Source organism: Xylona heveae (genome assembly GCF_001619985.1).
Source record: "Xylona heveae TC161 unplaced genomic scaffold L228scaffold_4, whole genome shotgun sequence".
NCBI classification, from domain to species: Eukaryota; Fungi; Ascomycota; class Xylonomycetes; order Xylonales; family Xylonaceae; genus Xylona; species Xylona heveae.
The window spans coordinates 892,983-913,380 of record NW_017264196.1 but is presented as its reverse complement, the minus strand read 5'-3'; the positions used below and the strand labels follow the sequence as shown (position 1 = coordinate 913,380).

At 48.7% G+C, this 20,398-nt stretch overlaps 8 protein-coding genes and 2 non-coding genes across 10 annotated transcripts; 3 read left to right on the top strand and 7 right to left on the bottom strand.

The window, feature by feature from the left end:
• Window positions 1–304: 304 nt before the first annotated feature.
• Window positions 305–2,095, bottom strand: L228DRAFT_267417 (S-adenosyl-L-methionine-dependent methyltransferase; the record flags this gene model as incomplete). Its single annotated transcript, XM_018334989.1, has 5 exons — window positions 305–618; window positions 824–1,287; window positions 1,429–1,549; window positions 1,647–1,770; window positions 1,895–2,095. 5 exons carry the CDS (start codon window positions 2,093–2,095, stop codon window positions 305–307), a joined length of 1,224 nt encoding a protein of 407 aa, XP_018188965.1.
• Window positions 2,096–3,150: 1,055 nt separating this feature from the next.
• L228DRAFT_115620 (hypothetical protein) lies at window positions 3,151–4,100 on the top strand. The gene is made up of 5 exons (XM_018328941.1): window positions 3,151–3,344; window positions 3,418–3,474; window positions 3,566–3,655; window positions 3,744–3,797; window positions 3,921–4,100. Exons 1-5 carry the CDS (start codon window positions 3,330–3,332, stop codon window positions 4,041–4,043), a joined length of 339 nt encoding a protein of 112 aa, XP_018188964.1. The 5' UTR covers window positions 3,151–3,329; the 3' UTR covers window positions 4,044–4,100.
• Window positions 4,101–4,598: 498 nt separating this feature from the next.
• Window positions 4,599–4,696, bottom strand: L228DRAFT_t58. The gene has a single exon. It is a non-coding gene; the product is annotated as a tRNA-Val (tRNA).
• A 456-nt stretch (window positions 4,697–5,152) lies between these two features.
• Window positions 5,153–5,252, bottom strand: L228DRAFT_t57. The gene has a single exon. It is a non-coding gene; the product is annotated as a tRNA-Val (tRNA).
• A 343-nt stretch (window positions 5,253–5,595) lies between these two features.
• On the bottom strand, window positions 5,596–7,892 carry L228DRAFT_246178 (S-adenosyl-L-methionine-dependent methyltransferase). The gene is made up of 9 exons (XM_018332348.1): window positions 7,439–7,892; window positions 7,347–7,375; window positions 7,203–7,291; window positions 7,006–7,149; window positions 6,910–6,953; window positions 6,813–6,850; window positions 6,611–6,751; window positions 6,124–6,543; window positions 5,596–6,067 (listed from the first exon to the last, which is right to left on the bottom strand). The coding sequence occupies exons 1-9, from the start codon at window positions 7,493–7,495 to the stop codon at window positions 6,022–6,024; spliced, it is 1,008 nt and encodes a 335-aa protein (XP_018188963.1). The 5' UTR covers window positions 7,496–7,892; the 3' UTR covers window positions 5,596–6,021.
• Window positions 7,893–8,629: 737 nt separating this feature from the next.
• On the bottom strand, window positions 8,630–11,415 carry L228DRAFT_246177 (FabD/lysophospholipase-like protein). The gene has a single exon (XM_018332347.1). The coding sequence runs from the start codon at window positions 11,298–11,300 to the stop codon at window positions 8,760–8,762; it is 2,541 nt and encodes an 846-aa protein (XP_018188962.1). The 5' UTR covers window positions 11,301–11,415; the 3' UTR covers window positions 8,630–8,759.
• Window positions 11,416–11,613: 198 nt separating this feature from the next.
• On the top strand, window positions 11,614–13,934 carry L228DRAFT_260237 (hypothetical protein). Its single transcript, XM_018334241.1, has 4 exons — window positions 11,614–11,948; window positions 11,998–12,082; window positions 12,134–12,351; window positions 12,406–13,934. The coding sequence occupies exons 1-4, from the start codon at window positions 11,750–11,752 to the stop codon at window positions 13,779–13,781; spliced, it is 1,878 nt and encodes a 625-aa protein (XP_018188961.1). The 5' UTR covers window positions 11,614–11,749; the 3' UTR covers window positions 13,782–13,934.
• Window positions 13,935–14,002: 68 nt separating this feature from the next.
• On the bottom strand, window positions 14,003–15,808 carry L228DRAFT_260236 (30S ribosomal subunit S4). Its single transcript, XM_018334240.1, has 3 exons — window positions 15,721–15,808; window positions 15,219–15,653; window positions 14,003–15,132 (listed from the first exon to the last, which is right to left on the bottom strand). The coding sequence occupies exons 1-3, from the start codon at window positions 15,751–15,753 to the stop codon at window positions 14,359–14,361; spliced, it is 1,242 nt and encodes a 413-aa protein (XP_018188960.1). The 5' UTR covers window positions 15,754–15,808; the 3' UTR covers window positions 14,003–14,358.
• Window positions 15,809–16,043: 235 nt separating this feature from the next.
• Window positions 16,044–17,811, top strand: L228DRAFT_246174 (hypothetical protein). The gene is made up of 3 exons (XM_018332346.1): window positions 16,044–16,469; window positions 16,528–17,288; window positions 17,412–17,811. The coding sequence occupies exons 1-3, from the start codon at window positions 16,194–16,196 to the stop codon at window positions 17,536–17,538; spliced, it is 1,164 nt and encodes a 387-aa protein (XP_018188959.1). The 5' UTR covers window positions 16,044–16,193; the 3' UTR covers window positions 17,539–17,811.
• Window positions 17,812–17,854: 43 nt separating this feature from the next.
• L228DRAFT_229220 (hypothetical protein) lies at window positions 17,855–20,251 on the bottom strand. Its single transcript, XM_018330496.1, has 5 exons — window positions 19,978–20,251; window positions 19,556–19,835; window positions 19,179–19,492; window positions 18,567–19,125; window positions 17,855–18,471 (listed from the first exon to the last, which is right to left on the bottom strand). The coding sequence occupies exons 1-5, from the start codon at window positions 20,019–20,021 to the stop codon at window positions 18,031–18,033; spliced, it is 1,638 nt and encodes a 545-aa protein (XP_018188958.1). The 5' UTR covers window positions 20,022–20,251; the 3' UTR covers window positions 17,855–18,030.
• Window positions 20,252–20,398: the final 147 nt, after the last annotated feature.

Sequence of the window (20,398 nt, the reverse complement as noted above, 5' to 3'; positions counted from 1 at the left end):
GCGATATAGCCTTGAATCTGTATTATTCTACTACATTATATCTGTGTTTTATTATATTTATTTTTCCCTATTCTTTGTCTTATATTTTTCTTATCTTTTTATTATAATTTCTGTCCAATTTGTGTATATATATACCAATTACATTGTACATATCGAACCCCCCATCTCTAGACCACTGATCACACCATCATCATAATAGTGAAGATCGAAACCTACAGCAACGATACAACGATACCAAAAGTACTACTAATGGGACCCAAAGCAGTCTGTACTCTGTAACGTAACCCAAAGTAACGGAAATAAATCAAGCAAGCTGCGCCTCAATGACGGCCTGCGGCCCAATCGCCGCGCGGCAGATCTTTGTGATTCGCAGTCCTGCAGATTGCACCAGCCGATACCAATTCTCCTCTGTACGCTCTTTGCCTCCCAGCGACATGATGACCAGATCCATCCAGGCCGCCATGAGATTAGGGCCGTCGCATTTCTCGGGGACGATGGTTTCGGAGATGAGTACTTTGGAGTCTGGAGCCATGACGGCGGCGATCTGCTTCAGGATGGTGCGGCAGTCGGCGTCGGACCAGTCGTGCATGATTCGGCGGAAGTAATATGCCACGGCGCCTGCATGTCAATGAGTGTCAGAATATTGAGTTGGTTCGGCGGAGAAAGGTGTGAAATGGCACTTGTTGTTGAATGGAAAGGAAAGGAAAGGAAAGGAAAGGAAAAGAAGGGAGTACAGCTGCTGGATTCCAATCGGCCCGCAACAACAACAACAACAACAAGAAGAAGAACGGGATAAAAGTTAAGGATAAAAATCAAGACAAACCTTTGACGGGTTGCGGGTCTAAAAAGTTATGCGCCATCTTGACAACACCAGGTAATTCACCAAGTTCTTCGACCTCTTGAATGACTACTGGGCGGTCTTGGAGAACCATTCGGGGCGCAGAAAACTCGGGATACGTCTCGAGGACTGCCTTGATAACGTGGCCTCTGTTCCCGCCCACGTCGACGAAGAGTGGCCTATCTGGATTCGAGGAGACATCTGCGTTTCTTAGAAGGTTAGAAAAGTCGTAGATGCCGATCATCGGCATGCTGCTGTCCTGCGCTTGCATGGTTTTATTAAAGTTGGCGATGCGTTTTGGGTCCTTGCTGATGACACTCCAGGGGTCCTCGCCGAGGGCGTTTTCAGCAAAGCAGACGGGGCTCTCGGTCTGGCTGACGGGCTCCTTGAAGCCGAAGTGCTCTAGGTATTTGGGGAACTTGACCATGATGGCGAGGAAGTTGTCCATCCTGCATTTGATTTCGTTAATTTCGAACAGATTCACTTCAAGGGAAAATGAAGAGGATAGTGACTGTTGGCAATATGATGCTCTTGTCTTCGCAGGGAGTATTGAGCTTTGTTTGCAAGGAGAGAGCTTGGGGAAAGCTTACATGGTCTCGAACATTGACCCAGCTGATCCTAGGTAAGACTCGGTTTTGCTCGTGCGAGCATAGTGATTTTCTGGCGTCTGTTCAAAGACGCCCATTGACACGGGTACTCTCATGAGTCGGACTAAATATTACATATTGATTAGTCCCCGTACCTAAAAAAAAAAAATATGTATTTCGAGGTGGAAGTATAATTTTGGGTGGTTAGTTGCAGGCCTTACTTAGGAGAGCCTCCTCTGCCCCTGTTCTATAGGCCAGTTCTGCCGGCGCAATTGATCCCTCTGACGGCATGTTTTCAAACACGCCAATTGTCATTAATGACCGCAGTGCTACCATGAGCACCATCTAGATTGGGAAACCATATTGTCAATTCCTCCTTCCAGTAAAATATGAGGACTTGATTCTAACAGCAAAATGTTTACCAGGGGAAAAATAGAAAAAGAAAGGCGATCGGATCATACAAACGAACCTCAGAGGAAAGTCTTAACGCATCTTGCATTGGGTCTTCTGTCAATGATGCAATCTGTCTCGCTGTAATCGAGATCTGCCTGCGGACATTCTGATCGGGCTCGCCCGGTGCTGACTGGTAAGCTTTTGCAGCATCGAAAAGCTGACTTGCCAAGTCTTGCACTCTGGCCGCAATGTCAGATCTTGCGCGCGGGGCTTCCATGCTGCAGGTGGTCATGCGTTTATCTCCAGGCGGACAAAGAGGGCTGAAAAAAAAAGGAACACGACTTGATTTCCGGTTTCGAATCAAAGTTTCTCACTATGATACATGCGAGAATGCATTCGATCCATCTTTTACTGGATCTGGCAACTGCGTATATAAATACGACAGTCTAATTGCCCAAATTTTCCCAGGGTCCGAGCTGAAGGCCGAAGACCGAATTATTTGTCAAGCAAAGATGGCCATCCTGTCATGCAGTACTCGGGCGTTTTCCCTTGGCGGGGAATGGTCAAGCTGTCTGGTGGCTTCAGAGGCAGGTGACGTCCGTGGAACGGTCCGAACTCTCTCCATGGAGCGAGGGAGGCGTGTGGAGACCTATAAACGAAGCGAGTCAAAGTGGTCTGAACGCTTCGTTCTTTGTTGCATCAAGCCATGTTACCATGTGGTGGACTTCTTCCCAAAATGCTCGGTCTTCGGGGATAAGGATCGGCCAACCTCAGCGAGCATAACGTGAATTCGATCGAGGATGGATGTCTCTATCAAGCCGGTGGTCTGAGCGCTGCATGGTACAATCGCGACGTGCGCTTCAACAAATGTGTATCCAAGCGATGTCTTTTCTTTCATTTTGCCTTTCGATTTTCTTTTGCTTCTGTCTCTTATATTTAAAAACCGTTCGTGATAAATGAGATGTTCGGTCAAGAGTACCGTAGCTCCCGCCCACGCCGTACTTATGCATGATCTTGGTGCTGATCCAGTCATGCCACTCAAACCCTTGCTTGGCAGGGTTATGAAATCATAACGGTTTGCGGCGTTGGACATTTTGGACGGCAAATCACATATTCGTAAAACAGGATACCCTGTACCCTGGACATCAGTGAACCGGTACAAAGTATCTTGATCACAATTCAATGATGGGCGTAAGCTCCGTGACGTCTACCAATCGGTATAAAATGTACCAAAATAGGTGTTTTCTTACCCTAGTATCCCTTCGGATCAGAAGCCTCAAATATGCATCACTTATGCAACCTTATCATGATCAATTCTACAGTAAAATTCCCATTTTGCAGCAAATCATCTCCCATCTGTTCCCACACTACAGTACAGCACTGTAGCTCGGCTTGTCCGCTCAAGCGACCCGCACAACATTTTCGTCCTACCTTACAAAGTACCGTATGTAATCTATCCTGCCATCTCAAAAGAAACCCGTCAAAGAGTCCCTAAAAAAATTCAATCCGAGATGAATGCAAAAGAGGTGAGACATGCGTTCCAACTCTCATCTTAATATACCTACTGCAAGTTCTATCAGACCACTGACCAATCAATAGAGATACCTCAGCTTTAAAAACCGTCCCGATGGTCTTCCATTCGCTACCACCAACGAAGTGCGCGCCCGACCCCGTTTGCCCCCCATCCTAATCCTCCAATTTATCCGTACAGTTTATCGCTGAAACGTTCCCGGGATTAATAAAACAGAATGGCGAAGTCAAAGTATACACGGTCGAAGTATTTTGCCGCGCGAACGAAGCAAACGTGGGGCAGCCGCCCAGGATGTGCCGGACCGAAGTGAGTTCCTCCCCATAGTTTCGGGCCCCGTTTAACTGCAGTGCATTAGACTTCGCGCTAATACATTAATTAATACATTAATCCACAGTCCAAGTTCAGCCACACGGGTAATCTAAGGGTCCACTTAAAAGCCGTTCACGAGGTACGAAGTACCTCTGCCCTGTTCAAGAAAAAACCAATCGAGAAAATTAAATAATTTTTTTTTGTTTGTTTTCGTACACGATTGGGAATTATTCGTTATGCTGACGCTTGACATTTGATATAGCTGCGCCTTCCCAAACTCAAAGCCGGCGCGCCGGCTCGGGCAGACATCATTGAGGTCGAACGTAAGGAATACAAATTTTCCTTAAAAAATATTACCATTCAGAGTACAGAGTATCTTAGTTGAACATGCTAATTATGCGCAATAATGCGCAATAGAGTTTCTGGAACATTTGATGGAATGCGTTGATCGCGCCACTACGCGTGCCAGGGATACAGCTCCTGCTCCACCCTCTGCTCGTCAGGCCTCTGCTGCTCGCTCGGAAAAGATTGAGTATATTAAGATTGAAGACTCGGATGATGAGGACCAGGTGAGTTTGTATTGACTGTGCCGCAAATAGTGTAACGTATTGCGTTGCTAATATACAAGATAGAAGGGCTTGTTCTGTAGTCCTTGATATATTTTATTGTCGCTGTTTCCCCACGTGTTTGCAGGGAAACACAGGGCATTCAAGAAATACTTTACTTCTCTTCTAGTACAGCTCTACATAGCGTATGAACAAATTCCATACAACTTCACTTTTCTGCTTCAAAACCCAAAATCGTAATTTGAAACTCCATATCAACCTCTACCCATTGATGATCTTTATCCATCACAAAACTTTTGAGAGCACCCACCATCCATTATTTTCCCTCACCAACCAAAAAATAAATTGGTGAGTCCACACGAGACAAAAAGAAATGACCAATCTGAGACTCGAACTCAGGACCTTATCGGAATCCAAACAACCAAATGGTCACTTGTTAACGATACGTGATAACCAACTACACCAACCGGCCAATTGTTGAAGGGCTGGCCTGCTATGAGGGTTTATGTTACACGATAGCGGGAAAACCGTTGTGCTTGAAAAAGTCGTTTTTCGTTTTTAGCCCAGGCAGCTTCCGGTTAGGCCTTCGGTTACCAGTTATAGTGACAACCAGGCCGAGGCCAAAGCCGGAAGGTGCCGTCGGCAGAATCTGCCGAATCGTCTACTCCGATATGCGGCAGGGTGGCCGACAAGGGTACCGTAGTAAGCACCCTCGCACGGAACTCCAAGGAACAAGGATCTTAACATGGTTTGTGCAGTCTGTTTCAATGACCGCACTGCTTCTGTAAAACCCAGTCAAAAAAGAATGGATTATACTCGCTTGCATAATATCAAGAGTAAAGAAAAGATGATAAAACTTAGATCCAAGAGAATAAAAGCTATGTAAAAAGAAAGAAATTGAACATAGAAGGTGCAGAGGCAAAAAGAATGACCAGACCCGGGTTCGAACCGGGGACCTTATCGGTGCCAAGGCCTTCCTAAGAGGGCTCATGTTAACGATACGTGATGACCAACTACACCATCCGGCCGCTTTTTAGGATCTAGGCTTTAGTGTAGATTATATTCGCCAATCGTTCCGGGCCGAATTTTCGCATAGAACCAGACCCGGATTTTATTTCTGATATAATCAGGTCACATTCTTCTTGTATTGGATATTATGTAGCTAGATCTAAGTTCATTGTTTGTGATGAGAATCTATTTTTATTTTCGATTGTTTGGTGCTTTTCGAGAATTTTTGAAGGATATCTGAGTTTCTTTTTTTTTTTTTGAATTGGTAAACAATAAATCTTAGGCATCGTATACACATAACAGTGCTTCTCCAGGATCAAAAATGGCACCAGCGAAGGAGAAATTTTTTATAAAATGTATATTTGCCGGCAATTTGTTAGGAAAATAGCTTCAAGTGTAGTTGTCAAAATTTGTCGGATATCGCACCTGGGCTAAAGCATACAAGACTATCTCATACCGGATTTTATGAAGCGTTCTTCAACATGGACCTAACCTGCAAAATGAAGGTAGGGTCCACATGGTACAAGATGATCGAGAAAAATATTGAGTAATCTGTCTATATATTTTTGACAAAGACCTTTTCGACTTTCACATGCTCCTCGAGTCATAAAAGATACTGCATTGGCCTCAGAAAATGATGCTTCGTTATCTCTTCCGTCACTCCAAGTCCATAGACAATTTGAATGGAGCACGACCACCCATGACCGTTTCATCTCGGGACAAACATCAATGAAAGCATAAAACGAAGCCAGGAGGTAGTTCGAAAACCATGCTTCTGGGATTATTGCACTAGGCAGCCGAACTAGCTCCTGGCTTTCTTCCGTAGACAACATAGCTGGAAACAATAAGTAAAGAAACATGACAAGGATGGGTCAAAACAGGATCACTCACAAAGGCACGTAGCTGTGAAATTTGGGAGTTCTCAACTCCTCCCGTAATCTTGCCAACAAGAGCTCCAATTCTTCTCTAGTGCGGCCCAAGACACCGGTGAAGCCTCGAACCAGGAAACCCTGTGCGCCTTCCAAGAGGTTTAATTTTTCGAAACCCCCAATCTTCTTAAGTCTCTTGTCTTTGGGCCAAGGGCTTGTCGGCATTCTATATATAACTTCTTTGACGTCCTCGAAGCCCTCTTTTTCCATCCATTCTTTGTAATGTAGCGGAGAATCGGCGGGACAACCTGCCAATTTGGCCATTTCGTTATATGTGCGGGAGACTTCGACGTAAGCGGAATCAGGTGGAAGCGTGCCATCGTCGCACTTTGGTACAGGATAAACACAGGACAATTCTAGATATCCCCCTGGCTTTAGATGTCTGTATTCCAGTCAGCAACAGTGTATCATTTTGATCCATTGGCGCACCACAGAGTGGACATGCATACTCGTAAGACTGGTGTATCAATTTGGTCCAGTTCCTGATGGCAAATGTAAAATCTCGACCGTGAATCAAGTCGAAATTGTCTTTAGCGTACACCCAATCATCTTCGGCATCATCTATTTCGAATTGACAGTTTGTCGGAACCCTAAAGAATGTCAGAAAAGTAAGTCCTTTCTATTTCCCCAAGCAAGCGAGAGCTTATATACCAAGTCGGTTGGACAGGGGCTAGATCGGTGCCAATCACCTATAACGGGTGAGCAGAGAGCAAATGGAAATACCAAAAATGGCACAAAATTCACATACCTGAGCAGAGGGGTATGTATCAGCCACGTCAATGGCCCAGATGCCTTGTCTACGGTCAGCAAGAAACGTGACGAGTCAAAAGATAGGAATACCAACCAGTTCCTGTACCCAAATCCAAAATCTTCTGAGGTTTTTCAGGGATGGGTGATAAGAAAAGCTTATTTTCTAGCAACAGCGTGTATTTGCAATGCTGAAGATCAAGCCGATCCTGCTCCTTATCATCAACAGGCATACCGTATTCTATTGCCCATGTTAACTTCATGATTCAGGTGATTATGGCGGGGAAGCGTCACCATTCTTGCCATAGACAGGATACGTCCTTCCATTTTCTTCAACTCCTCGGCGAATGTCCGATGCAATCGATGTCACATATGTGGAGGCGCTTTTTCATTTAATTAGTATGGTGGCTACCACTCTCAAGACTTTGACAAGCTTACGAAGATTCTGCGTATCCTTCATCACTCAACTTTGGTGGATTAGTTCTGCTGCTTTCCTGGAGGACGAGACTGGCAGGACTAGGGTAACATACATCAGGCTCCATAAAACCCTCGACAGCAGGGTCTGCGGTGATAGGTAATTCGGCCATTACTGTAACGTGTCTCAAAAATTCTCGAGAGCGAATAGGCAGGCGTGTAAATCGCAGTCCTTTTGCACCACAATATCACATAGTTGGTATGGAAGGGTCTAAAGAACGAGCATACGTCGAGCCAGTTCCCATGGTGGCGAGGGGCAAGTAGAAGATTAAGACATGGACAAGACAGATGATGATTAATAGTGGACAAATGAGGTCAGGTCATCCTGACGGGGCTCTTCTACGTAGGGATGGGCTTGTAGTGGGACGTTTCTCGCAACTATGCTGGATCCGTGCCACATCGGAGTCCCCGGACAGAGCGTTTCGGAGCTGCCCTTGTAGCTTGGAAAGGCCCGACGAAAGAAGAGCACTAACACGATATTGAGTAATTTATTACAACAACTGAGCTGTGTGGGCAGGGAAGAATGGACAAAAAAAAATAATAGGGCCGACGTTGGATAAAACTGAACCCAGACCAGGACCCCTTCGAAGTGGGCGACACGCACGAATCGGCTAAGCCTTTCAAATCTCACTAAAAGACCTAACTTTATGCCCTCGTGCCGCTTTCTTTAATAAGCTTCCGACCTCGGTTCCCCCCACCAGCCCAGTACGAGTCCGAGCACCCGCGGGGTATGAAGCTGCCTATAATCTAGCCGAATTCATAGCGCCCTTCCTCCCGATACTAAAGCGATCTTGGTGAGCAGGAGACGCAACCCACCGAATGCCAATTCCGCCCGCGACATCAATCGAATCGTTTACTTTCCCGTTCGCAGGAAAAAGTCTTACTCTGTAAACACTAAATTGTGAAACCTAGAATCTCTCGTGGACCCTTGAGGCGTCGAACAGGGCCTATATGACATAATAGAACGGTAAGATCACACATCATATGCTGTGCTGTTCCCCCTTACCTCTCAAAGCACGTCTTAAGACTCGACATTTGAAAAGTTTAATGCGTTTCCGGCTCTGAAAGGAGACTGCATCCTAGGTACTTTGTATATCCTTACATCTGAGGGTAGTGGTAGGGTAGGGTTTCTCGGCTGTCTGCTGTCTCAGGGTGGGATTAATGGCGTACCACAGAATTCATCTTAGATAAAAAGCAGCTTCGATTAAAGCCTTCTTTGATGCCATGCATATGAATATTGATGAAATGGATAGTTGAATTAAAAAAAAGTGTATTCAAAGCATCAAATATGATGAGGGTATTATGTACTTTCTATATCCTGTCTAATTCCAAAAATCCACACGCAATAAAATACCGACTCGGCGTTGAGCCGCTCACTCAACTAAAATGATCACCGTGATCCGAGTTCCCCTCGGACGCCGTGTATCCCGCTCGAACTCTCTCCTGAAACCGCCGCATCTCTTCAATCCGCTCTCGCTCTAGCCGTTTGGCCTTCTTTCGCTCATAGATGGCACGTATTGTGCGCTTCGTCTGCTCCTGTCCTTCTTCATAGTTCGCCCGGGCTAGGGAGACGACCTTGTCTACCTGTTCAGGAGTGTAGATGAAGTTCCACGTAGACATAAAGTCGGACAGTTGCGGGTCCACACCTGGGACCTTTTCGTTAGGCAGGAGAGGAAAATAGATGACTGCGATGCCAGCATCCGGCTTCATGAGTTCCCAGTCCTCTTCAACGCGCTTTGAAGGCGGTGGTTCTTCGGGAAATTGGCGCTCTTCAGTCGTACCAACCCAAACGGTGCAGTAGCCGAGTTCACTCTCGGCCTTCTCTTGCTTAGCAACGCTTGAATCTGGGGTTCCGCCCCCACCATGCTTTTCTCGTTCTTCGGCAACCCTTTTTGATGCTTCTTCCGCAGACACAGATTGTGCTGCCTCGAGTTCCTCAACGGTAAGAGATGGCTTCGCACCTGATTTGGGCCATCCAGTCCCAAGCGGCCATCCTTTGATTCCACGTTGGCGAGCATAACCGTCCACCTCACTGAGCCAATTGTCCGTCTTGATATCGGCGGACGCATCAAAAGCGATGATGATATCAACATTGCGACCGGGCCGTAGAAGGGGGTAAATCGGCAGGTTGTTGGACATGCCCGCGTCCATCAGCTGCAGATAGTCAGACGTGAAAATGCTCTCTGGACAGGTGGATGGAAGCTGCATTTTCATCCCCAGACCGTAGTTAGGGATCATTGCAGGGTCAATCGGATGGACCTTGATCAAGTCCTCATTTCTCCCCTCGATCAACTGGTCGATTCCACCAAACCCCGCTAGACCAGCCACGACGGGTCGTATTTCCTTGTAGTAATGGGCAAGCGAGGCGCAGAATGCACTACCCCAGATGCCCATTAATTGAGGGACTTTGATCTCTGGTATAGCAGTTCCCGTCTCTCGCGGAATCTCCTCGCCGTTGCGATACCTCCTGCCAATAGCCCAGGTCGGAATGCCGGCGCCAAGTTCTTCACACCACAGCTCGTATGGTGTGAATTCAAACCACTGGAACCAGGACTCTCGCTTCGCTATCTCCCTTGCCTGCTCCCGGGATGATTCGGTTGAAACATGATCTTCCCTGCCTTTGTCGATCTCCTCTTCGATGGGAATTTCGTGACGCACGGCGGAATAAATAGGCATTGGGTTAGCGCCATCCGACAAGAACCCGCGCTGGTTGGAGATTTTCAAGTCTCCAGACTGCACATCTAATTCCCCCCGAGGAACCAGCAACCTTGCTGCAAGCAAAAGGCCATATATGTCAACGAGCCCGAAATCTGCTTCTGGATTGCTTCGAAGCTTCTCAATCAACCCAGTCAGGAGAAATTTATTCGTTGGTGCAGATGTCAGCAAGTCCAAGGCCGCTGGTGGAAAAGCAATATGTACTCCTAGACGGGCTTTGAGATGATTGATAAGTTTTGCGTGGTCGCGCTTTCCGAGTGACGAAAAGTAAAGAGTCTGTAACCAACAGCTACCGCTGACCCCGGCAGTGTAAGTGACGCAGTCGAACAGACCACTGTCTTGGGCCGAGAGAAACGACCCGGTCCCAGCCACTAAGGCTCTCAGTCCGCCACCAGACCCGCAAATTGCTATACGCGGAACGTCGTCAGGGTGAATATCATTCTCCGGCAAGTCAAGATACTTGGCGAGAGCCTTCTTGGTGTGTTTCCCTCTGGCAACCAAGTAATCCGTTTCCTCATCACAGAGTTCCCCAGATACGCGAACCGAGCTTTTCCAAAGAATTTCCGGATTAATGCTTGGGTCGTGCGCTTCTTCCCAGATTTCAAATGCGAGCGAACCATCTGACATGGAAAGCTCCTGCTGAAGTTTCAGAATATAACCGGACAGAATCTTGGCCCAGTCTGGAACGATGAAGTTGGCAACCGAATTTCCAACGGATCCCCAGTCAACCGATGCGACTGAGGTCTTGACGGATGCAACCTTGGCCGAAAAGACTCCCCAGGCTGAAGTATCTGCACTCTCGAGTTGACTTTCCGACTGAAGCTCCTGACCTCCTTTCCCAGCGTATGATTCCTGCGAAGTTGCAATGACTATGTCTCGTTCCTTCCTTTGAATCGCGTGCTCGCGATCGGTGACTGATTCCTTGCGGGCATGCTCGCTGACCAAATCTCTCGTGTGCGATGGTCTCCCACTCGAGCTGCTTTCATTGTGAAGAGGAGGAAGATTGAGAGCAACCAATGGAATCAACGTTCCTCCAGCAATCAGAGTGAAAATGAAGGGCCGTAGTATTTTACGTCTGCGCGATGGCCGAAAGACTGCAAAACTTCGAGTACCTGCAGGAGCGAGAGTTGTTAATTTATAAGGTCGTGGCGCGTTTCGCGATAATCGAAACGTATGGCGGGGAAATTGATGAATGTAATGCATGGCAGGCTGGTGCACATAGATGGCACATGATGCCCAAAATCAATGCTGCTGAAGTCTTATCAACCGGAGCCAGGAGACAAGAGTAGTTTGAGTAGGGAAACCTGTTTGGCACATGAAACGCCCAACAGGTTGAATGTGAAGAATCATGGGCACGTCAACCCTCTCCACTTCAGGACTAGCGGCAGCGGTTCCTTGCCGAAGATTTGCGCTAATGCGGAATAATGATAATGCGGGGTCCGAACTTAGGGTAGTGAGCTACCAAGGGAAACCAAGCTCATATGGGAACCTGTCTCTCATAACTCCATTTACTTTTCGAATCCAATCCGTAAAAGGATTACATTCCATTCTCTTTCCTAACTCAGATGATGCATATTTAAAGTCTCTCCTCTATTCTTGTCCGGCGCAATTGTGTATCCTGACCATATCCGTCGCATTCACCCATTGCCATCATGGTTGGACCACGGAGTGCGGCGTATGCGGAGGAGAGCGCGGAGGTGGAGGTGCTCTTCGCAAATATGGAGAAGCTCAAGGGGTTAACAAAGAAGATCCAAGCTTCTATGACTCGGCTTGAAGTTAGCGGACGAAACGTGCAGGAAGCTATTGGACCCATATACGGCAGCACTCAACGATTGCAGACTGTAAATACCAGTATGTGTCCCAGCAGCGGGCTGGAACAGGATATTAACATTTATCACAGATATAGATCGAGTGCATTCAGCAATTGCGCATATTCGCCAACCACTAGACCTTAAAGCTCGAGAAGACCGAATTATCCATGCGGGGTGCGTGAAAATACCTGGGTTTTAATAGCTCGTATTCTAACACTTTAGCAGGATTGGCAAGGTTGGATTATCGGAGTTCCTAGGCTCTCTAAAACGCATTACTACTGCATTGTCTGAACTCAAGTCCACGAATCTTCGGGCCAACCAACAGGCCATCTCAGAATTGAATAGCCTATTGAAATCAGGGAGCCAACAGCTTGAGTCTTTGTTCCGAGATCTGGTGAACGAAGATGCCCGTCCAGTGGAGCCGCTGCATTATCTCACCAAGAGTAAGGCAATTCGAGATTAAATATGTGTATCACTCTCTGATTTTTACTCTACAGAGCTCCCTTTTCCCGTCTTTGAACAGGACAAGATCTCGCGGCTAGCTCTGATAAATTCCTATGTCGAGACGTCCGCACAGTCCCACGGAACAGCTGTCCCCACTGCACAGATATTTGCCGATATACGGGGCCCTTACCTTAATTCCAGCCTTCAGAATCTTGCGGCAGCCTCGGTCAACACCGCACGGAAGCGCGCGCACGATGCCATCTACCAGCAAGGTACTAGTGGCATTGGAACCTATGCCGAATCCTTGGAAGCAATGTATCTTGCCGAGTATGAGATTATCACACCTGTCTTTTCTCGCGAGGAATGGGGCCGAGTACTCAATCTCACCTGCCGCGACTCACTGGCCGAGTTCTCGCGCACTTTGCAAGAATTAAACTCCCATATAAGGAACAATTTGACGACTGACTGTTTTCTCGCATATGAGATTATTGACATCGTCACAAAGCTTGCTTTTCGACTCGACCATTCCACCGGAGAATTGAAAGGTCCGCTGTCAGATGCGTTGAAGCACATTCGCGAAACGGCGAAAGCGTCGCTATACGAATTGCTCAATGACACCCGCCGCCGTATCCAAAACCATGGTGCTCTTCCTCCGGACGGCTCTGCGCTGCCCACCACAACAGAAGTCATGACGAGACTACAAACCATGACGGCCTATCTACCGGCGCTTTCATCAATTCTCACGGCCCTGGGCGACGGTAATTGGACGTCGCCCCCATCCTCATCCGCTGCCAAGGGAGTTCCTATCAGTACACTCGATGTTGGGGCCGATGGGCGACAGCTCCTCGCGCACTACGTCCTAGATACTGTAGACACCTTATTGGCCAGTCTTGAAGAGAGAGCAAAGGCGCTGCTCAAGGGCAGAGTGCTCCAGGGAGTATTTGTCTCGAACAACCTAGCTGTCATCGAGCGGATGATCCGATCATCTGATCTCCACTCCCTCCTCTCAACTTCCAGCGCCCGCATGGAAGCTTGGCAGAAGAAGGGGACCAACCTATACCTCGATGCCTGGAAGGAAGTCTCCCTGTACCTGCTGGACGTTCAATACACGAGTCGCGCAGGCCGGCCAACTTCGGGCAGCGGTGGTGTCGATTCCGCTGCCGTAGTCAAGGCACTTAATAGCAAAGACAAGGATGCTATCAAGGACAAATTCCGCAACTTCAATAGCACTTTTGACGAGCTCCTCACCCGTCACAAGACCCTCGCGATAGATCGCGACATTAAACCTCTTTTGATCAGAGAGGTGCAACGCTATATTGAGCCGCTCTATGCTCGTTTCTGGGATCGATACCACGAGCTTGATCGCGGCCGCGGCAAATATGTTCGCTATGATAAAATGGCGCTGTCAGCCGTATTGTCAGGACTATGATTGTCAAATTATTTCTTCTAACGCGGGACTTGATCTTTCTTTATCTCTTTCATATACCATCAGATGTTCCTCAGATTTTTAATTAGTACTGCGTGGGTATCTGGGATCCATCTCTCACCTTACTTTAAAGGCGGCACTTAAGGATGTACGGCGTTGATTAACTGAAACTTAACTATCCAAGATTCTTTGATTAATGACTGAAATCAATTGATAAATTAGTCAACCTCTCTGTGCTGCTTTCGGGTGCGTGGCGGTAGTTCAGAGCAATAAAGATCACTCGGTCATGCACATGAGTGATATATCAACCCAATAATGAGAGATGTAAACACGTTTTCGCAGCTTGTCGCGCACTGTCTTTAGCAGACGTAACGTATCTTGCATGAACGAATTAAAGCATCTAATTTTCGCCATCTAAGTCGCTACAAATAATGTACATATTCTACAATCCCGGAATGCCTTGGGACCATGAGCAAAGAAATCCCATGCCGACACATGGAAGAAAGTGATCGGCCAAATACCATTTTTCCACCGAGCCAAACTCAAAGAAAGAGGAGAGGTTGAAAGTGCCATGCCCGGCTCACCTTCGGCGAAGGTACCAGTTGAAAGCAAGCTGGCTCATCTCGTAACTGAAAGGAGTAGGCACCTCGGCGAAGCCTGGCCGAGCGACGGGGTGTCGCAAGTAGACAGCGGAGCAAATGTTCTGGTTGACCTCAAGGAAAGGCGGGATAAAAGCAAATGCAGACATGAAGGGGCGAGGCCGCCAGGGCGTCGCATATGGCTTGGTGGGATCAATTGGGTTCTCGCGCATCTCTCTCATGGCTTCTCTCAAGGCAGCCTTGTCTTCGGGCGTGAATATTCCTTCCGACGAGGCAGATCCTTCGGGGGTTTGGGGTTGTTCGGCATCTGAAGATATTGAGAGCTTAGACGTGAGCTCCATAAGCTGGGCATCGAGACTGTCGGTAAGGCCTGTCGGAACCGAACTGGATGACTGGGAGAGGGTGCGCTTAAGAGTGCGCTGGAAAGCACGGATATCTTGCTTGCGCTTCGCGGAGACCTTCTGGTCCTTGGAGCCGGAGAGCAGCGCCTTGGCTTGGCTCATCAGGTCATTGATCATCTTTTTGGCCTCTTTGGGTGTTTGTTCGCTGGGTTTCTGCTGTTCGGGGGTTGCAGACTCGGCAGCAGCCTCTCCAGCCTCCTCGCCCTCGCCAGCTTCGCTATTCTTTGATCGCTTGAGCATTCGGCTCTCTCGACGTTCCGTCTTGTCCTTTTCTGCGCCAGTGGCGAACATCACGCGCTCCGGGTCAACCTGGAACATGTCGCCCGGGTTAAGCAAGTAGCCGGGATATATCATCTAGTGCGGAGATTAAGTCAGCCAGGGGAATTCAACTGCCATGCTTCTTCCCGGGAAAAAGCGCAAGGGAATGAGAGAATGCGAACCTTCTTGCCATTGACCTTGACGAATCCGTGCACAACCATTTGCCGTGCCTGGCGGGTACTGCTCGCAAACAGTGCTCTGAATATGGCCGTGTCTAATCTTCGCTCAATCGGAGCAAAAGTCATATTCATGTACGGCGTCCGGGCGACGGGACGAACCCGTTCATCAGGTTTTGGATCCAACCCAGAACCCCTTCCTGCTGCCTGCTCTGATCCATCAAATCTTGCCAGATATCGGTGGTCCATGGGGACGACTGAGGCAAGGCGTCGGCTGAACATGCGCTGCCATTGCTTTTCCCGAATTTGTTCACCGTGGTAAGCGCGTGCAGCAGCCTTCGCAGCCCATTTTTGCTGGAAAAACGTCAAATGTCCTGTGCTCAGCGGCCTTGATCTCGCAATGTTGTACAGGTTGATCTTATTCCATGACTGCCGGATTTTCTATTACATAGAAGTGTTAGAAGCTGCGGTAATTGGTTCAATTTTGAAGGGGGGAAAGAATGCTTACAATCTTCTTGAGACCGTGAAACTTCTTCCGCATGATGGGCAGATGTGTACGCCTCAAGGCTTGTCGTGGAAGTGCGAAATGTCGACTGCTAAACCAAGCACTCTCTTCTCTCCGTCCTCCTGCTCGGCATCCACGATGGAAAAGACGGATGACTAAGCACAGAGATCGCAAGTAGCGTCTCTGGTCGCTATGCCCATCTGTGATTTGTTTGTCTTGTTGCGAGGTTCACTGGTTGCTGCTCGCTGGCCCACGGAACAAAATTCACCGATTACGGAACGCTGCAAGTACCATTTGTCTATCCGCGTTCTGAACTTTTTCCGAGTCAAAGACGAATTTATTTGTGTGGTTATCCCGCGATTGCTCTACACGCGCCCACGCTTGGAATTGAGCTGTGTGTGATTTAGAGTGAACATATCTGACACCAGACATCGCATAATACCCACTGGACAACATAAATCAACACCTTCATCGCCATGGCTGATCAGAAAATTGTGGCACCTGAGCCCGATCCCGCGGCTACTTCTATTCCCAATGACCAGACTGTGAACGAGACGCAGGCCCACGAGCCCAAGACCACAGAAGAAGCTGCTCAGCCGGCCGAGGAAAAGGCTGAAGAGCCTCAAAAGGAGGAGGAGGAAAAGACGGCTCCGGCCCCTCGTTACTCAACGAACCCTAAGCACCGTCGGAATGTTAAGTCGGACTTCACCGCGCAAAAGGAATCCAGTGACCCAGATGAGATTCGGAAGCAGGCAAGCTCACCTCTCCATGCATATGTAGTCACAACTATCACCAACTAACATTGCACAGGTCGAGTTCTACTTCTCCGACTCTAACCTCCCCTTCGATGCTTTCCTCCTGGACCGCGTGGGTGGCAGCAAGAACCGCGCTGTGCCCATCAAAGTTCTGCACAGCTTCAAGCGCATGCGTCACTTCCAGCCGTACTCTGCCGTTCTGGATGCTCTCAAGGAGAGCACAGTTCTTGATGTGACCGAGGACGAGGGCGTCAAGCGCAAGGTGCCCCTTGGCGAGGAAGCTCAAAACGCCAACGCTGGCGAGGGCGTCAAGGTCTTTGAAGACAAGGCTCTTGACCGGAGCATCTATGCCAAGGGTTTCGGCGAGGAGACTCCCAGCACGCAGTTCGATATCGAGGCCTTCTTTGCGCCCTATGGCCCTACCAACGCTGTCCGTCTACGACGCACCTACACTAAGCTTTTCAAGGGCAGTGTGTTCGTTGAGTTCGACAAGCCCGAGACCCAGCAGGCTTTCCTTGCCCTCGACCCCAAGCCCAAGTGGAACGGCGAGGATCTCTTGATCAAGAGCAAGAAGGACTACGTTGAGGGCAAGGCCGCCGAGATTGCTGCTGGCAGGATCAAGCCAAACACTGACAAATGGCGCGGAGCCAACCAGAAAGGCGATGACCAGCGCAGGGGTGGTTTCAGAGATAACCGCGGAGGCCGGGGAGGCCGTGGAGGTCGAGGAGGACGCGGTGGTCGTGGTGGCCGTGGTGGTCGCGGCGGTGCCCGTGGTGGCAGACACGACAACCGTGCCCAGCAGCCCAAGGACGAGAGGTACGTTTTACATCTGCATTGTTATAGCCCGCCCTTTTATCTCTTCCTCTCCCCTCTTTCTCTATCAATTCATTGTTTAGCTTAAGTCTCGCTCCGATGCTAATCTCTACTTTGCTTTTCCAGTGCTCCCGCTGCCGCCCCGGCTGCTGAGTCCGCTGATGCCGCCGCCAGCAAGAAGCGCGGCCACGACGAAGTCGATGGTGGCGCCGGTGACAGCCAGAGCAAGAAGCAAGACACCAAGGAGGCTTAAGCGCCCTGTGCCCTGTGCCTTGCGCGTTTGATGACACTTTTTTGACTTGCTTGCTTGACTTTCTTACTAGGGTTCGGCGCTCTTGTGGTTTTATTTCGACTCATCATCTACCACGCAAATTTTCCGCACACCTCATAACGATCTTCTATTTCCTAAAAGGGTCTGGTGGATATTCTTCAGTTATGCCGGCATCATGACGGATGCAACTCAGATATTTGTACAACTAAGTCAGTTTGACTCTAGGCATGGGCATACTATTTCACTTTCCGGGAATAAAAAAAGTTTGACAATATTAATATTCTTGAAATTTTATTTTGGCTTATGTGCTTATTGGTGCAATACAATCTAATGTACAACCTATGCAATTTGCTCAAGTGCAACTCATCCAAAAAGAATATTTCTAAGATAAGTGGATTTCATATGGTTGCAGGTATGGCATGTGCTCTAATGTGCCTCCAAGATCCTTAAAGGTCACAGAGAAGCATCAAATGCTTAACCGGCGTGCTCGACAATCTCTGTCACAATCTTACCATCCTTGATGTAGCTCTTGAGCTGCTCAGGAAGTGGACACTCCCGGTAGTCCTCTTCCTCGGAGCTAGGGGGCACATTGACGTTAATGCTCGTGCACTTGCTGGTGAAGACCTCGGTGTTCAAGCTCTCGGTGCTGAGGTAGATGGCAGCGCCGTCGACCTGATCGAGCATCATAGTTGGCAAGGTACCCAGAACTTGAATGGCAAAGTTGGGGCATTTGATCGCGTCAACGGCCGAGACGAGCGAATCGATAATGAGAGATGTTCGCGTGCAATTGTCGATAGAGATGGCATTCGCTTTGCCGATGATGCGGATGGTTGTGTTTTTGCATTTAGTAATAAGAATCGAATGCTGAATGGAGGCTTGGATCTCGATAGGAGACTGCTCATTCTCAAAGTTTTCCTAAAAATCAAGCTTTCAGCATTGAAGATCTAATGGCACCGACTCCCACCGATATTGCTGGAGAAAGGAAATAATGTAAATGGAGAAAGACTTACGATGAACCATTTACTTCCATCAAGTTCCTTTTTGGGCGGCTTCTTCGTCCTCATGCTCTCCGGCTTCGGCTTCGTGCCGGGCGGAGCTGGTGATTTCGCGCGCCCAATAGAGGAGCTACTGTCGCTCCTCTGCGGCACAGATGATGTAGTACGTAACGAAGGATTCTTGTGTGTCATCTCACTCTTGTCGACCTTGCGCAGGCCAGAGGTGACGGCCTCTCCCTTGTTTAGCTCCTGGAACACCGCACCCATGTCGGGAGTAGGCACATTCTTGGCAGCAGGAGGCGGAAGTGGGCTGTCCATTTGAGGCACTGGCGGTGGCGGCGGCGGAGGCGGAGGCGGAGGGGGCGGTGGGGGAGCACCCCCAGCGGCAGAGGTCGGGGTAGGAGTCGCCTGAGTTGAGGTTTTACCTGATGAAAGCTCCTGCATCGCCTGCTTGGCGTCAACTCCGTCTTTGTTGTTCCACGTCACACCCATTGCATAATGATCCTTGACGTAGCTGATGAGAGTTCTGAAGATCCGGTAGAAAGACTGAACCCATTCAACATGCGATTTATCCCTAGACTGTATTAGCTGATGGTTGTCTTGAGCTTGGATCATAGCTAATCGTACTTTTCCTTGTATTCCGCCAGAACCCTGTTTCCATAAAACTGGGCACTGCCGAAGATCTCACCCAAAAAGTCGGCCGGCTTTGGATCGATAGTAACCCAGCCAAGGGCTGTGATACCCTCGGAGACCATGGTAAGATGGTTGGAGAGGGGAGAAGCTCGGTTCGCTTCACGGATGTCGCTCACAGCGCCCATGGTGGACTGGAGCCCAGTGAGGGTCTCCATGTAAACTGGCGATTGAATATCCGGCTTTTTAGCCTTGGTGGTGAGGACAAGGAATTGGCGCTGTGCTTCGAATGCGCGTTGGACGCCAATGGCCTAATGATTGGATCTTAGTAAGAACAATTCCTGTCGATCAAGCATATGCTCATTAGAACTTACTTGTTCAGCCACGAGGCCACCCAAATCCTCGCTTTTCTTCACGTATGCCGCAACATCACCCTTGATCAGTTCATCAAAAGCCTCAATCGCCGGCGAAAGGGGTTCCTGCACCGGCTTGGATGGCGATGGCTTGTTCTCCGTTGTTTCCGGAGCTGGTGCGGAAGAATCAGGGCCGCTGACAGTGGGAGTCTGCTCTTGCGACGTCTGCTTTGTCTGCGTCTCTTGATTCTCAAAGGTGGCTTGCGCCATGTCCTCCAACCTCGAGGTGGCGGCCTCAAGCCTGAGAAGAAGTCTAGTCAGCGCGTTGTGTGGCATGACGATTTGATGGAATTGACCAGGTCAAGCGCGTGCACATTCATTGAAAATGGCATGGAGAAAAGATAGAGCAGTTTTATCATTCATATGCTAGCTGGAGGACATACCGCTTGATTAGGGTAGTTAAGTTATGCATGCCGCTCGGTGCCATGATGGGCAAGTAGCTGCACTAAGGGGGTAAGACCCCAATTTCTGAGGAATCCCCTTGTAGTACGAGGTAACACAGAGCCCGAGACTCGTTAAGGGTGAACCAAGACCTGCAGAGATCTATGGGAATAGCTCCAACTTGAAACCTATGGAACAAGTTGTAAGATTGAGAGAAAATAATGAAACGCTAAAGGTGTTAAGTGTGTAATGTATAGGAGATAGGTAGTTAGCAGTTGTTGCAGGCGATACGGGTAAGCTCCCCCGAATGATCCTTGGGGGTGGATGCGTAACCCTTACTTTTTAACCATTGCTTACCCGGCGCAATTAGCCGGAGATCATTTCGGTAGCGATAATCGAAGTGACGGAGATAAGGAAATGACT

What these genes read in the sequence shown, in the direction of transcription:
- L228DRAFT_115620 (XM_018328941.1), top strand. An exon ending in CCAGGATGTGCCGGACCGAA is followed by an intron (nt 3,656 to 3,743) that starts GTGAGTTCCTCC and finishes ATTAATCCACAG; the next exon opens with TCCAAGTTCAGCCACACGGG. An exon ending in ACTTAAAAGCCGTTCACGAG is followed by an intron (nt 3,798 to 3,920) that starts GTACGAAGTACC and finishes CATTTGATATAG; the next exon opens with CTGCGCCTTCCCAAACTCAA.
- L228DRAFT_246178 (XM_018332348.1), bottom strand. Translation starts at nt 7,495, where the DNA reads ATGGCCGAATTACCTATCACCGCAGACCCTGCTGTCGAGGGTTTTATG. An exon ending in ATACATACCCCTCTGCTCAG is followed by an intron (nt 6,851 to 6,909) that starts GTATGTGAATTT and finishes CACCCGTTATAG; the next exon opens with GTGATTGGCACCGATCTAGC. An exon ending in GCCCCTGTCCAACCGACTTG is followed by an intron (nt 6,752 to 6,812) that starts GTATATAAGCTC and finishes GACATTCTTTAG; the next exon opens with GGTTCCGACAAACTGTCAAT.
- L228DRAFT_246177 (XM_018332347.1), bottom strand. Translation starts at nt 11,300, where the DNA reads ATGCATTACATTCATCAATTTCCCCGCCATACGTTTCGATTATCGCGA.
- L228DRAFT_260237 (XM_018334241.1), top strand. Translation starts at nt 11,750, where the DNA reads ATGGTTGGACCACGGAGTGCGGCGTATGCGGAGGAGAGCGCGGAGGTG. An exon ending in GACCGAATTATCCATGCGGG is followed by an intron (nt 12,083 to 12,133) that starts GTGCGTGAAAAT and finishes ACACTTTAGCAG; the next exon opens with GATTGGCAAGGTTGGATTAT. An exon ending in GCTGCATTATCTCACCAAGA is followed by an intron (nt 12,352 to 12,405) that starts GTAAGGCAATTC and finishes TTTACTCTACAG; the next exon opens with AGCTCCCTTTTCCCGTCTTT.
- L228DRAFT_260236 (XM_018334240.1), bottom strand. Translation starts at nt 15,753, where the DNA reads ATGCGGAAGAAGTTTCACGGTCTCAAGAAGATT. An exon ending in TTCACGGTCTCAAGAAGATT is followed by an intron (nt 15,654 to 15,720) that starts GTAAGCATTCTT and finishes TCTATGTAATAG; the next exon opens with AAAATCCGGCAGTCATGGAA. An exon ending in TCAAGGTCAATGGCAAGAAG is followed by an intron (nt 15,133 to 15,218) that starts GTTCGCATTCTC and finishes TCTCCGCACTAG; the next exon opens with ATGATATATCCCGGCTACTT.
- L228DRAFT_246174 (XM_018332346.1), top strand. Translation starts at nt 16,194, where the DNA reads ATGGCTGATCAGAAAATTGTGGCACCTGAGCCCGATCCCGCGGCTACT. An exon ending in CAGATGAGATTCGGAAGCAG is followed by an intron (nt 16,470 to 16,527) that starts GCAAGCTCACCT and finishes AACATTGCACAG; the next exon opens with GTCGAGTTCTACTTCTCCGA. An exon ending in CAGCAGCCCAAGGACGAGAG is followed by an intron (nt 17,289 to 17,411) that starts GTACGTTTTACA and finishes TTGCTTTTCCAG; the next exon opens with TGCTCCCGCTGCCGCCCCGG.
- L228DRAFT_229220 (XM_018330496.1), bottom strand. Translation starts at nt 20,021, where the DNA reads ATGGCACCGAGCGGCATGCATAACTTAACTACCCTAATCAAGCG. An exon ending in CTGGCGGAATACAAGGAAAA is followed by an intron (nt 19,126 to 19,178) that starts GTACGATTAGCT and finishes AATACAGTCTAG; the next exon opens with GGATAAATCGCATGTTGAAT. An exon ending in ATGGAAGTAAATGGTTCATC is followed by an intron (nt 18,472 to 18,566) that starts GTAAGTCTTTCT and finishes CTTGATTTTTAG; the next exon opens with GAAAACTTTGAGAATGAGCA.